Consider the following 15,215-nt stretch of genomic DNA (forward strand, 5'->3'; position numbering starts at 1 on the left):
CTGAATAAAATGTACTAATCTCCATACCTACTTTATTGTCCCCTCTGGAATTTCTGTCTGCAGCATCATATACTGTGTACTGTACTTTAAAAAGCATCACAAACACAACAGTGTTTAGATACAATTGGTAGTCAATTACATATGACACAGTCAATGCCAGCCATCAGGTCATATGTTCAGTGAACAGGAACAGGAGGACAGATGAGTGAGAAGATATATCTGTTTATTGGGGAAAGGCTGTAGGTCTATGGAGATCCAAGGGCAAACGGGTTAAGGGTTGATGATGCCTCTGGGACTCTAAGAATGCTGTGCTGTTGAAGGGACTGTCGAACTGTAGCCCCCTTTCACTGGAGATGGGCTTCTGGAACTTTCACTGCTACTTTTGGCCAGTGGTCATAAAGAACATACATACAATGACCTCAACACAGTAGTTGCTTTGTCCAAATAACAGAGTGCCTCCTTCCTTTAATTTGTTTGAATATATTGCTCCTCCGCTCAAATTAAATGCGAGAATAATGACAGGTGTGTTTGTACTAAAAATCTAAAAGCCGTGAACTGCCAAGACATTCCAAGTATGCTTTGCTTCACTGCGTCACTGATTGCCTCAAGATATCACAGACATGACCATCAATAACTCTCACACACTTAGTGACTTGCAAGTTATGTCAGTGGTGTTGCAATCCTTTTGCCCCCCAAAAATTAGATAATTCTTGATTTATGACAGATCCTCTGTCCGTGACTAAACAAGATTATTACTCATCGGCTCTGAAGAGCAGGGAAGATAAGGACACACTCACACACACGCGCGCGCGGGAAGGGGGGGGCACAGGGGATGGGCGTTGAAATTAAAACGATATGGCCCAACTGCATGACTAAGCTTGCTGAGGCCTCGTTTGGAATAAGGGCTGGGAAGAGGGAGGGAGAGCAAGGGAAGGGGGTCAGTAGTGAGGTAAAACGTGTTAGTGGGAGGGGCTGTGAGACTTAAAGGGAGTAGGCAGGCGATCCAGAATTGATAGCAAGCACTTTCACTTTCAGACCAGCCGCTGTCTGACCACAGACTGCCCAGAGGGCGAGGGAGAGACAGAGAGAGGAAGCGAGAAACAGCCTGTGTGTCTCTAACTATATCCATTAGTCAGTTTAAAGGGAGAGAGGAGAGTGATTCGAATTAGGGGAGGGGGTCAAAAAATACTGAGTCACCAGGGAAAGAGAACGGGAAAGGAACAAGATAGAACAAGATAAACAGGGGGGAAAGGAGGGAGAGGGAAAGCTGCAGCTAGACAGGCTGGAAGTGGGAAAATCGAAAGTGAGAGTAGAGGACAGCGTGAGAGAGGGGGCGAGATTTGGAAAGTACCAGAGACAAAAGGCATTTTAAGAGATGTGACCAGGGCTAGAGACTGAGCAGTAGAATAAAAAACAGCGGAGCGCTCTGTCACAGACCTCCAGAAACCACAGAGGGATCTTACTCAGCCTACTCAGACTGATAGTAAAAGACCTCTCTGCAGACTGATTGCTTTCAATCAGAGAAATGGAGAAGTGTCCTTACTTGGGAAGATAAAAGGATGTCACTACCAGGTAAGAGAGCAATTTACTTCCACATTTATTTTCCAGTTTTGCAAAGGGATGGTGCACATTTCGAAAATAAATTGTTTGATATATTAGCGGGCTTCGACCATTGTATTCTATTCTGACCACATTATCATTGCATGGAATTAATGTGATGGTTTTATAATTACTTTTTGGTTTACTTGTTTGTATGACTAGATGAGGATGAAGTCATGATGTTTCTGAGTAAGCATATGCGGAAACCACAGAAAGTTTCCATCCATTAAACGACATTTCTCTCTCTCCCTCTCTCTCTCTTTCACACACTTTTTTCCCCCTCAGTTTTTCTCTTGCTATCGATACTGACAGTCCGACGTAGTGGAGGCGACTCATGCGAGTCTTTTAGAGGTGTGGTCCAGAATATTCAAACGACTGTTGACTCTGACCACGCTGGATTTGTGAGTTGAACAACATGACTATTCTTTTGTATTAGCTTGCACAGTAATGCTAAATCCAAAATCTAACTCTTGCCACTACCCACACTTTTGTAGATATGATTCAATTTAATAGGTAGAGGCAACATGGTATATTATAGTGTGCGCACCTATCCTGCTCTGATCTGCTGAATACAAGTGCCTCCGTTTAGAAATGAGCATTAGTAAGGACAGTGATGAACATAAGTGTAATTTAACCACAAATTACTTCCTTCCTTTTTATAATGGAATGAGGTTTGGTGAATTGGCTAATATACATCTAGTTTATTTTGTCTGTATGTTGATCCTTGACACTCTCTTCCTCCCACGCCAGCGTAAAGTGTTTCCCAAAGATTATCAGATTACCCACCACTACAATGACAGCCTGTTGTGCTCTGAGCCGGTGAGATACCATTTAGATACCATTTATTGTCGAAATGATCATTTTAGTAAATGATTAACTCCAACGTTTACCTATTTGCATAGGTCTACATAGGCAATGCTCAACAGTTAAAATCATTGGTTGTATTGTGTTGGTTGATGATGGCTTCAATTGATCTGTCAGTAGCAATGACTCTCAGTTCTGGCACTCTAAAGTCTAAGTCTATCTTTGTATTGTTTGTATTATACTGTTCAAATTATGTTTTGTAGGCTTATCAATTATTATGATTAGTACAATTGTGATAAATTCCTGAATCTCAAACCTTTATTATCACAATGATCGTATCTTTTGTCAGTGTTATTTATGAAATCTTGGATTTGCAACATGCTAGTTATTATGATCAGCATAGTAGTGATCCAATCTTGTAGTTGAACTGAAAATGCTTGACCCAGCTTTCTCCATCCAGTGTTGGTGACCACTCAAAGTGATCACTGGCGATCATCAGTGAAACCTCTGTACTTACATTTCTCCTGGGTGGTCTCATGTCTCTCCAGTGCTGTGTGTTTCACGCTGCGGCCATTCTCTCCGACTCCTGGAATAATCTCTACATTCAACTATGGCCAGAAAACAACAAACTGTCTTTCATCGCAGAGCTGTTGAAAGTCCTGACTGAACTCACAAATAAGGTGGTATGTACCATACCATATGTTTGATACACCATACATGGGTTGGGTTTGGAATTTTTCTTGACCACGTGACCTAACCAGAACAAAATCAGTGCCCTAGTTAATCTATAACCTGGGCCAGGATTCTTTTCTGGTCATGACTCATGGCGCTATACTTAGGTACAGAACATTGATATTTTATATTCTAGTCTTATCCAGTAACTGTCAATACTGTATACTCAATACAGCTTCATCCGGACAGTGTACAGCCATTAGAGCATTATCCAAAGCCATATGAATAGCCCAAAGCACAGCGGAAATGCAGGTATCACAGGCAAAATACATTGAAAGGAAGTAGCCCACCACAGTCGTAATACAATGTTCATGGTATTACATGACACATACAAATGCTCTCGAGAAAACGTTTCAGCGGGTGAAAAAAAACATTGCATTGAGATTTCAAAGTGAATGTTAAAAACGGTGCCTTGTCTTATGTTGCCAGGAAATTCAATAAAAAAAGCTTGTGATAGTCACATGACATAAAAAGGCAAACACTGAGTAGTATTTAGGATACTTTTTATTGAGGATGTTTTCTCTGGTCTTGAGAAACTCATGCAGAGATGTTGACAATAAAAGCCCTCCTTTTCCCTTTATGGTAACCCCTGTCAATAAATGACAGAGTACTTAACTTAGACGGCAATTCAATCAATTGCAGATAACCGGTTTCCAGGATAGTTTTAAACAATGACTCTTCATGTGGAACAAGAATACATGTTCAATTTGAAATGCAGGTAACATTATTCTTTATCCTTTTATTGAATTGGAGCCTTAGTGCTACTACTCTCCCCTCTGTTGTAGTCTCCTGGAGAGGTGCATCTAAACACTACATACTCAAACTGTACCGTCTGTTTGTTTAACCACCCCTCTGCTTCCTTATCCCCCTCTCTCACAGAAATACATGGAAGATCCTGACCCCTCCATCCTCCCCTCTGTCTCCTCCTCTCCAGAGGATCTCCTCTCCTTCACTTCATCCCTTTTCTCCAAATTTCTGGAGCTTAGGTGCTCGATACCAATGGACACTTGTTCCTTCCCCACTGTGGCCTCCCCTGTAGGGAAGGAGGAAGCAGTGCTAGGTCTGTGGAGAGGAAGGTCATTAACCACACGTGCAGTTCACACAGGAGAGCACAACGAAGGGCACCAGGAGAAGAGGACCAATGGGGGCCAATTGTCTGTATGGTTTCCTGGTTCTTTGTGTAGCCTCTTGTTTTACGGATTGAGCTGGTGGTTGCTATAGTTACTAAAACTGATCTCTTTAATGATGCACAGAAAATGCAAAAAGAAGCCCTGCTTTGGAAAATAATAAAAGTAATAAGTAGTCTTGTTTTGCATCATGTTCTCTGGCACTGGACTGATTGTTTCTCATTCTGTCTGTCTAGATGCAGTGCAGTAAGCTTTGTTAAATGAAGTGACATGTGCAGGTTATTATTGCACTGAATGTAAGACTGCAGTTCAAGATAACAAAAAATAACACAATTCACTATTCAAAAGTGTTGTATAGTATATTATAGGTCACTATAACATACTCATCATAGGATACAACATAGCCATACTGTTTAAAAAGCCATATTGAACAACGCCAGCTAACACTGCAAAACTGTAATATTTTATACTGAGCTAGCCACAGCACATAAACTAATGTTCAGTATATGGAATGAAATTCATCAGATGTTTACAATTTTTGAATGTGGTGTAAAATATTATGTAAATATTTTAGTTTGTCTGTTTGTCTTCTTAAATGTTTTGCTGTTTGTCTTACATTCTGTGAATCTTTGTACAAAATGTAAATAAAACCATACAGGTAATGGGTTGCCTCAAATTGCTTCCATCTCGTGAAAAGATGAGGTCACTCATTTTTAACAGTCCCCAGCTTGGGAGCGGTGTGTCGCGTAATTGCTGACAGCAGACTTGCTGTCTAACTCTTCAACAGCTCCTTTGCCTCCATATTGTGGTCTTTCTGCACAATAGGAAGACATTTCAAAAAGTCAAAAGGTCAACCATAATTCATAGCAAGTTGCAAAGAGACATTTGATAAAATGGAATTCTTATTTATTGATAATTACATGTAACAACACAGTATATTAACTAATAAATAACTAATTTGAAAGCAAGTTTATTGGCAAGTTTCCTTTAATTACAATTCAATGCTTATTTTATGATTCTACATTCGTATAGCTGTGTAATACAATTCTAGTTACCATAGTTGTTTCAGAGTAACTGCATGGGAATCCCCTGATATGGAAAGCCTCCATGGTAGGCACCATAATAATAGGCTACTCAGGCAAGCCATACAGTTCCAGGACTGTAAAGTGTTACCAAAAGATCTATATTACACTTCCCTAAGTGAATCCAAGGATGTTGAGCTTGGAAAGAACAATGTACTGCATCATTCCCTGCTGAGGCCACTGACTGGTTCCTGTGTTACACTGAAAGAGAAGTTCCAGCTGCAGATGAGGCATCTGCTTGGAATGTTCTTTAGATGGAATGCAGCTTCAGACCTAAACGGTGACCCTTTGTACCAACACACACACACATAAACACAGACACACACTTACATGCATGCCTGTACATGCACACCCTTGCATGTCATATACATATACACATACACACACACACACACACACACCATAGGACCTTGCTCTTATTCAACTCTGAAATGGGATGAGCACATTTAATGTGCAGAAACTTGGAAACGTTCAGAAGAGACAGTTCTACCCCATGCCAACTCACACTTTTTATGTGCCAGTGTAACAATCTACACATTGTTGTGAAAGATTTAATTTCTATGGGCCTATTATGTTTAGATGCACAGTGAGTGTTATCTTTCTGAAAAACAGGAGTCTCGGTGAACACAGGGGGGAGAGAGAGAGAGGGAGAGAGAGAGGGGGAGGGAGTAAGAGAGAAATATATCACATATTAGAGTGAGTAATCAAAGAAAGAAAGTAAACTTGAATGCTATTTGGGCCTAAACAGACAGTACACGTTGGCAGACTATAGAGGGAGAGAGACAGAGGGAGGGAGAATTTAGAATAATTGTGCATTAGAAGAGGAGTCACACTCACAGTCTGCAGTGAAGTGTTTGTTTCACAACATTAAAACTCACTGGGAGAAATACAGTAGGATAGTCACAGGAGGTTTGCTTTCTCGGTGAGAGACAGTTTGAGAGCGAACATCTATGGAAGAGAACAGGAAAAGAAAGGGGTTGCAAAATACTGGAAAATATACCCCCATTTTAGTATTAGTAAATGTCTACCAATTAACAGCAGTGATTGGCATATTGGTCTGCTAATGAATATTCATCTCACACTAGACCAAAAATGTTTCACTTGATAAGTTCCCAATGCGATTCACTTAAAATTGTGAAAGAACCGCGATTTCGCCACGGGATTAAGGCAATTTCTTGGTTGAATACTTCTAGATTTAGAGGCCAGCGTTTAATCGGGCAAAATGCCAATAAACGCACTACCAAAGAGGTCAGCTGGCCTATTTCGGGGACATCAGCTGAATTCTCGTAAATGTAAGAGGGAGCAGGAGAGAGGGGCGGGTGGGAGGACAGAGCGGCGCTTTAAACCACGTGATCAACCTAACGGAAGTTAACGAGCAAAGGCGCATTGGACCTTCTCAAAATGTCTGCGCCCGGGGAAGACACGTTTCCGAACGAAGACGGAGATATGGAGGAGATGGACGCGGGTGGCAGCGACGAGGACGAAATGGAAGAAGAGGGAAAGGAGGGAGAGGAGGAGAGCAAAGTTTATGTTCCCGGGATAGAGCCCCTTCAGCCAGGAGAGGAGCTTGAGATGGACAGATCGGCTTACCGCATGTACCACGAGTGTCAGACAGGTTGGTCCAAAGTTGCTCTATGACAACACATGATTGATATAATTGCTAATTAACCACTTATTGAACGTCCATACATCATGTCTATCTTAGTTAAGTTAACGAGCTAAACATATGGCGTAGATTGACAGCTGAACGTCTCACGCGCAGGCTGTGTCTTGTTCCATTATCCTCAGGTGCTCCTTGCCTAAGCTTCGATGTGTTGAGAGATGGGAACGGAGATGGCAGGGAACAATACCCCCTCTCGATGCTGCTCTGCGCAGGCACACAGGCCGATGCTGCTCTCAGCAACAGGTAAGTTGACACACCCACACAGACAGATTCAGGAGCAGTGAGGTTCCCAGATACACAAATTCCCCTATTTTTCACAAACACCCCCACACCCTCATAATGGATTCTCTTCTCCAGACTCTGCTACATGTATATGTACTATTATTAAAACCCTACTACTATGAGTCCTGTAACCCCTTGACTTGATCCATGAGTTTCTTTTCTGTTCTCTCAGACTTCTGGTCATACGCATGCACAACCTCCATGGCACAGAGAAAGAGAAAGAAAAGGAGGGGGAGGAGAGCAGTGATGGAGAGAGTGAGGATGAAGAGGAGGATGAAGAAAAGAAGCCGCAGATGGAGTTGGCCATGATGCCTCACTATGGAGGGATCAACAGAGTCAGAGTGAGTACGTTCATAAGTTCTTCTCCAGGCTAACAGAAAAACAGAAAAAAGTTGTTTATTGAACTCTCTTTCGAGTGGCTGAGCATCCCTGAAGAAGAGTCTAGCTGGGTTCAACTCATACACCTTAGTTGGTCTGTGAGGTAGCAGGCAATATAATTGTCCCTTTTCATACAGTAGGTTGAATTGCTAACAACCTGATTTTGATTGGATTTTTCCCCTGTAGGTTACCCAACGTGGAGAGCAGTCATTAGCTGCCGTCTGGTCAGAGAAGGGTCAGGTGGAGATATTCGACCTTCGGGCTCAAATGGAAGCTGTCCACAGTTCCGCTGCCATGACGGCCTTCATCAAGCAGCAGAAGGAAGCCACGCCCCTCTTCAGTTTCTCGGGTCACATGACAGAAGGCTTTGCGATTGATTGGTCGCCCAAAGTACCTGGTAAGTTGGTCCCTGACCAAACATTTAAAGTTTGTCAGATGTTTTCATCCTTCAAAAGTGGTTTGAAAGCAGCAAACTGTTATGTAGAGAAAAAAAGATTTGCTTCATATGAAGAAAAAACATTGAAGAAGTATTAGATTTTACACAACTGTAAGAACTGTTCATGAAGTAAATTATATACGCTTTCCCTTCTTTTAAAAGGTCGTCTGGTCAGTGGCGACTGCAAAAAGAACATCCACGTGTGGGAGCCACGAGAGGGCGGGACCTCATGGCAGATTGACCAACGGCCTTTCAGCTCCCACAGCAAGTCCATTGAGGACCTGCAATGGTCACCCACTGAAGCCACGGTACGTTTGGCAAAGCAATAGTATAACAAGCTGGTCCACAATAAGCTTGATCCCAAGGGTCGGCCTGTTGTCTGATATAGAAATCAGAACCACTTCAAAACAACTAGGCATTAACTGATCTTTATTATGGAAAGGTGAGTGAATCTATACAGTGCATAGCTCAGGCCAACCCTCAAACAAGTAGTGAGTGAGAATGGCAGATATGGACGATAGTTAGGTGCAAAACAATTCATTAACAACAGTTTCTTTCTCCATAAATACTATCTTCCCCTCCCTTTGCCCAGGTTTTTGCATCCTGCTCAGTGGATAAGTCTATTCGTATCTGGGACATCCGTGCCCCACCAAACTCCATGCTCTCGGCCAATGAGGCGCACTCCTCAGATGTCAACGTCATCAGCTGGAACAGGAGTGAACCATTCATTCTGTCAGGGGGAGATGACGGGCTCCTGAAAGTCTGGGACCTCAGGCAGTTCCAGGTAAGAACCAGGAAAAGTCACAGCCTCGTCTGAGATCATAGCTATCAACATTTAATCATTAGTATTATCCAGTGGGTATAAAGGTGCATTTGCACGCAGGGATCACACTTGAAAATAGTAGAATACACACAATTCACGAAAAAAAAGTTGAAAACAGACTACGGTTGTACCATTTACCAAAAATACAACCACTGCATCATCCCCAACTCAAGTGTTGCTTGTTTTCTGCATGACACTGACTGTAAGAACCTATGGGAGGGAGGAGTTTCGCTCCATAGCTGCTGTAACATGGGTTGAGCACTGCTACATCAGCAGGAAATGTGAGCAATGAAACAACATTGTAAACCTCCTGTATAGTTGTGTCATTGCACCAGAGATGTTGTTTTGAAGTGGCTCAATGCACGCTACTTGTTCGCAAGAGCTTGCATGCCTGTTACAAAATAACATAATCCCCTCTGTGTTTGGTCCTGTCCTATCCTGCTGTGATAACATTTTCAAGATGGTGTGAGAGGAAACTCTGGGGGGGGGGGGGGGGGACGACGACAACAACAACAACAACAAAAAACTGGGGAAGAACAACAAAAAAATGCCACTCTTAGTTGCTCCACAATAGTGGGTAAAACACATTTCATGACACCTTTATTGGTAGGTTATTTGGATTGTAAAAATTAGACAATTTGTTCTACAGATCTAACTGGTGTTACTGTGTTTTACCTGTTGCTGTAGTCGGGGAAGCCAGTGGCCAACTTCAAGCAGCACAGTGCCCCCGTGACCTCAGTGGAGTGGAACCCCGTGGACTCCAGCGTGTTCGCCGCCTCAGGTGCGGACGATGTCATCAGCCAATGGGATCTATCAGTGGAGTCATGTGATGTGGGAGCGAGGGCAGAGGGGGTGAAGGACCTGCCACCCCAGCTTCTGTTCCTGCACCAGGGTCAGACAGAGATCAAGGAGATCCACTGGCACCCGCAGTTCCCCGGGCTGATGATCTCCACTGCCTTGTCGGGCTTCAATGTGTTCAGGACGATATCTGTGTAGGTGTGTGTGTGTGAGAGAGGGAGAGAGACTGAGACTGTCTTCATGAGTGCTTCTCAAGAGAGTGTGTGTGTGAGTGTGTGTGTGAGTGTGTGACTGCACTCGGGCCTGTTTGTGTGCGCGCGCCTGTGATTTTGACTCTATATCTTAATCCCTTCAGCTCCTTTTGATATGCATTTACCATGCACTGTGCATGCACCCTATTTACAGTGTGACTGGCTAAATATTCCCTGTTCATGTGTTCCTCATCTGTACTAGTTTACAGATACTCAATAGGTTTCCAAATAAAACAAGTCACAAATCTGTTTTACATCTTTCTTTTTTTGTATGCCCCCCCACACAACCCAACTGAATGTATTGTTAGGTTTCATTAAGGAGTAACATTTATCTTCATAAATGAGTCAGCCATGCACATTGAGCAAGATGATACCTATCATGTTGTTTTATTTCCATTAATTACATTAAATGGACAGATACAAGGAAGCACTGATATTTGGCTTTAATAAATGATGTTTATTGAAGTAGCCAGCATATCAAGAGGATCACGACATGAGATGAATTAATTCAATGATGGCATGTCTTTGGAGGGACATTGCCGTTCCTAGCATTGTTGTACACAATTGGTCCAAAATAAGTATTAAACAATAGGGCATACAAGGGTATACAGCATGCAACCAAATCCAAACATTTAAGCACATACATTTCAAAGACTCAAAAATGTATCGTCGTTTTCCTCCCAAAAATAAAGACAAAAATAAGAGCTTTGGTAATTTGACTACACAGACTAATAAAAATAGGTTTGATGTAATTTAGGTCAGAGGAACATGAGAATGGAACAATCATAGGAATGCGAGTAGCTCACAGTCAAAAATAGCAATGGAACTACATTTATTTCATAAAATCACCACCGACTTTAAAACCATACAACTGGAAAATCATTAAAATAAAGTTTCAGTGACATTTCACCGATTTCATGAAAAACACATTCCATTTATTAGATGGAACAACTTGTGGTCATCAATTCTCTTTTTGTCCTGAGAAGCTTTGTTATACGTTTGTTTTTGAAGAGCATTTTAAGACTTAAGACATATGGCAAAGCAATTCACTCTGAGCAAAAGGTCCAAAACTTCAGACTGAGTCATAGATTATAGCATATATATATATATATATATATATATATATATATATGAAAAGAAACAAATAAATGAAGGGCAACAAAGCTATAGTGAAACAGAATACAGGGATATGAACAGTATACAACTCCCTTTAAGGCACCATCAGCATCAGATAGAACTCTTTCTGTATAATATGCATTTTTCTCTTTAAGAAAATATCATCTTTGGCATGGTAGAACTAAAACTATTATGCTCATTAAAACACTCTTCAATTTGACTGAATCGTAAAAACCTTCCACTGAGCATCGATTCAACAGTAAAGCTTCCAGTTGCCTGAAATGAATTAAAGTGCTGCAAACTAGTCACCGAAAAACTCTGACTTAAAACAATACTATTCTTCTTTGTGTTTTGAATGGAGGCAAAACATACTCTTTCATATCAGTTGAAATTGAGCATTGAATAAGAATAAGGATGTGATATGGTAGCTATTTGAAGAAAATGTTCATTTTCTGGGACTGCTTCAGTGAAGCTGATGATAAATTCCATTGAAACTGTTGAATTACTTTGTCCATAACGGCGGAAGATACAGTGGAACGATTTTCTCCAAAAAATGTGCCTCTTGAAAAATCCAGTTGCTGTTCTGAAATACTCATCTTTGGTTCAACCTCCCTTTTATATATTCATTTTCAGAATGATCAATAAAGAAAAGTAAACTGTACATGATTGATAACCAATGAGGAACAATTTCCTCCTCCTATTGGTTGCCTTAAGATACCATGCCGCTCCCCTAAAGGCCAATTTCATCATCAAACTCATCTTCAAATGTGTAGCCCCTTCCGCTGTCTCCCCCTTCCTCCTCCTCATCAGAATCAGTCTCTGAGTGGCAGTTGTCAACCGTCCTCCTGTCCAGTGGGGTAATTCCCTCATACTCTGAACTGTTTGAGGAGGCGGGACTAGGTGGGGAATCAGCCTTGTGATTGGGGGGTTGCGTCTCTCTTCCGCTGACTAGGTTGTTGCCTCTCTCGTGCTCTCCCAGTGTTGGGCTCACACACTCCAGCCCGTCCTCACCCTCAACCTCTAACCCCGGACCCTCCTCCTCTGATGCCTGCCGAATGATCTCCTCTCGTTTATCGCTGAATCTCACCTTGGGCCTCAGCCCTTTAGGCTTGATCCCGTTCCCCTCAGTTATCCTGATCTCTCCCACCTCGTCTCTATCCATCCCCACTAGCTTCTTCTCATTCAGCTCATTCTTCACACTCACAGACTCCTCCTCTGCTACCATTTTCACCTGCTCCACTTCCACCATAGCCAGACTTTTTGTGGGACTGAACACCTCTTCTTCGTCGGTTCCAGTCCACTCAGAGTCCAGACCCAGCCCGTCCATTACCCCAAGCACATCCCCTAAGATGGATGGGCCCAGATCCAGGTCCAGATCCAATGTGAAAGATGACACAGACTCAGAGTGCTGAAGCTCATTGTTCCACATACTTTCTTGGCCATCCGCTGTGTTGTCATTGTGGTCAAGTGGCATCTCGGAATCAGTGGTGGCACCCTCAGCTGTGGAGTCGGAGCTAGGTGAGCTTGGGCCATGAGTGGCCAGGAAGGAGGTGTCGCCAAAAGCGTCGCCGCCCCTCCCGATGTGCATGGTGTGGCGGAAGTCGCCGAGTGGGGCTGAGATCATGGTGGGGTCCAGGCGAGGGCCCCGGGACGACTTGTGGAGTGGCATGATGGCTGAGAGAGGGAGAGATGGAGGACGTGATAAAGGAAAAAAAAAGAGAAAATGAGAGAGAGAAGAGTGAGAAAAATAGAGAGCGAGAGAGAGAGGGGGAGGGAGATGGAACAGGAGGATGAGATCAAGATCAAGTCAAGCAGGAACAGGTTTCTGTATGCATCAGATAACACAAATGAGACAGTGAATAATTGCACTCGTTTTTACTTTGATGCAAAATAAAAGCAAGAATACTTGTGCTGACTCAGAGCCAAGTTCAGGCAATGTAGAGGTAGTGTCATACAGTGTCAAGTCTCTCAACACATGGTGTAACATCTTAGATTACAGGTGTGTAGAACTAGGAGAAACCAACTGCCATGATGAAGGTGACCAGTGTATTCATGTTTACTTTGAGAGATAGTGTGTGACGTGTCTATTCTAGACTGTCAACTCAACAGTGAGAGTGAATGGTGCAGAATAAACTGTCACTGAGGGCCAATATACCAAGAGAACTGTCCAGAGCAGATGTTGATGAGCTTATATAAAATTACCTGCTGTGACAGGCCTAAATGAAAACATCACAGTGTTGTGCAAGAGTGTGAGAAACCGTTTGGCACCAATACTGCTTCCAAGGCCATGCTGGGACTTGCAAATGAAACATAGGTCTGCAACGCAAGCACATACTTCTCTCCAGATTCCTTCCCTCAGGGGTGTATGAGACATTTTAAGCCAAAAATAAATACACTTTTCAGATGAAGCGTTAAACAGGACCTGACTGATTTAAATGTAGCAATCAACCTCATTTCAATAGGCAATTTAAGAATAAAGTAGAGTAGAGATTAATACTAGCTAAACTACATTTAATTGATGGAGAGTTTGATAATAAATTATTGAACCATTATTAATGGACAAACAATGTGAGCCTACTGCAAGTAATAACCAAGCTGTAACTGTCAGTTGTCAGTATATGTATCAGTGATTTTAATTATCCTCCTAGTTTTGAGGGCATGAAAAGTAAGTTTTGGTCGTTGTGCCTCCCTAGGAGTCGATAGCCGATACACAAAATGAACATTTCAAAAACTTTACAATTACTAGCATATTATTATTACGTCAACTGGATATGAATCCCTATAAATTCTGCGCTATAACATTTTAGGAAATATATACCACTCAGGTAACTTGGGGGGTGGGGGTGGGGGGGGGGGGGGGGGGGGGGGTATTAAACCCAGTTTTTTTCGCTCTCCCCTCCCCCATATGCTCCAACATTCCAACTAATAATTGTCTGCGAATTTGAACCCCAAAACTTCCAATGTAGATTGATTGCCCAGTATGGAAGACGGGAATGAGTGAGTGCAATGAGGAGGATACGAGTGTAAATAGCTAAACTTGCGCCCCGCTAGTTACTGACTGCTGTTTCCAAAGCAAAAAAGTATGGAGAACTTACTTTGAAGTATAAACGCTCGTGTTTCGCTTCCTCCCTTCTCACTATCCCTGTTTTCATCTGGCTTCTCTTCGTTATCTTCTGTTTTCGCTTTTTCTCGTTCTTTCTCAGCGTCGTACAGACTCTCTTTCTAATATTTCTTTTTTTCCTATGGGATGGGCTAGGAAGTGACGCGATATTTTATTAGGGAGTGTTCTACAGAGGAGGAACGATGAGGTCTGGAGCAAAGACTTCCAACCTGGAGAGTATGGCAGAGTTAACCCTATGCAGCAATTATGTTACCTTATTGACGAAACAATATCTTTGTAGTTATCCTCTAACCAACACATATGTTATATCTTACACCCAGTTCAAGAACATATCGTTCTCTCTCTCTCTCTCTCTCTCTCTGGTGTCATTCATTCCTGTGCATCACACAGATTCTCAACTAATTACTATGGGCGCAACAAGAATTTCTACTAAAATTAGACTATTTTTGGAATGCTGTCAGTCAAGTCAGTCCTCATGCTCAACCACTGAGCAGCAACACAGTGTTTTTGACTGTCACTGTGGGATCTAATTGTAACTGTCTCTCAAGTAAGTAAGTAAGTAAGTAAGTAGACTCCCTCTTGAAAGAGACTTTGAGGAAATCCTGGAACTGGGTCATCAGAGAATCAGCAGCACAAGGACCTTCCAACTGCTGCCGGAAGAGCCCACCTCTGGCAGCTTCCTGTATTGCCAAAGAGAAAGAACCACCTCGCTCAAAGCTCAGGGAGTTACTACAATGGTGTAGGGTGGAAGTGAGTCATTGTTTGTGGGATGTCATCACCCAAGGTCAACATAGCTATAGGATGATGTGTCCATGGGCTTAATAAAGGGATGCCAGTACAAAAGCACAGAAATAAGATCCACCTGGCAGACACCACATGTGAATTGAATAGCTGGTCATGGGAAAGCATGGCAACAGATTTTGGTGTCAATTCCACAATGGGATTGTGATGCTGAGAGAATACTTCCTGCAGCTGGTGAGGTGTTGGGCAGGAAAAAAAAGGA

At 42.5% G+C, this 15,215-nt stretch overlaps 2 protein-coding genes and 1 long non-coding RNA gene across 3 annotated transcripts; 2 read left to right on the top strand and 1 right to left on the bottom strand.

Moving 5' to 3' along the window:
• Positions 1–1,059: 1,059 nt before the first annotated feature.
• Positions 1,060–5,184, top strand: LOC310811224. Its single transcript, XR_014554462.1, has 5 exons — positions 1,060–1,572; positions 1,885–2,000; positions 2,350–2,418; positions 2,952–3,086; positions 4,015–5,184. It is a non-coding gene; the product is annotated as an uncharacterized lncRNA (long non-coding RNA).
• A 1,561-nt stretch (positions 5,185–6,745) lies between these two features.
• grwd1 (glutamate-rich WD repeat containing 1) lies at positions 6,746–10,223 on the top strand (the record flags this gene model as incomplete). The annotated part of the gene is made up of 7 exons (XM_083679302.1): positions 6,746–6,959; positions 7,133–7,250; positions 7,462–7,630; positions 7,854–8,064; positions 8,266–8,411; positions 8,696–8,887; positions 9,614–10,223. The coding sequence occupies 7 exons, from the start codon at positions 6,746–6,748 to the stop codon at positions 9,920–9,922; spliced, it is 1,359 nt and encodes a 452-aa protein (XP_083535428.1). The 3' UTR covers positions 9,923–10,223.
• Positions 10,224–10,411: 188 nt separating this feature from the next.
• cdc42ep5 (CDC42 effector protein (Rho GTPase binding) 5) lies at positions 10,412–14,358 on the bottom strand. The gene is made up of 2 exons (XM_083679315.1): positions 14,187–14,358; positions 10,412–12,765 (listed from the first exon to the last, which is right to left on the bottom strand). The coding sequence occupies exon 2, from the start codon at positions 12,758–12,760 to the stop codon at positions 11,822–11,824; it is 939 nt and encodes a 312-aa protein (XP_083535441.1). The 5' UTR covers positions 12,761–12,765; positions 14,187–14,358; the 3' UTR covers positions 10,412–11,821.
• Between the last annotated feature and the right edge of the window lie 857 nt (positions 14,359–15,215).

Source organism: Argentina silus, assembly GCF_951799395.1.
Source record: "Argentina silus genome assembly, chromosome: 10".
Lineage (NCBI taxonomy): Eukaryota > Metazoa > Chordata > Actinopteri > Argentiniformes > Argentinidae > Argentina > Argentina silus.

What these genes read in the sequence shown, in the direction of transcription:
- cdc42ep5 (XM_083679315.1), bottom strand. Translation starts at nt 12,760, where the DNA reads ATGCCACTCCACAAGTCGTCCCGGGGCCCTCGCCTGGACCCCACCATG.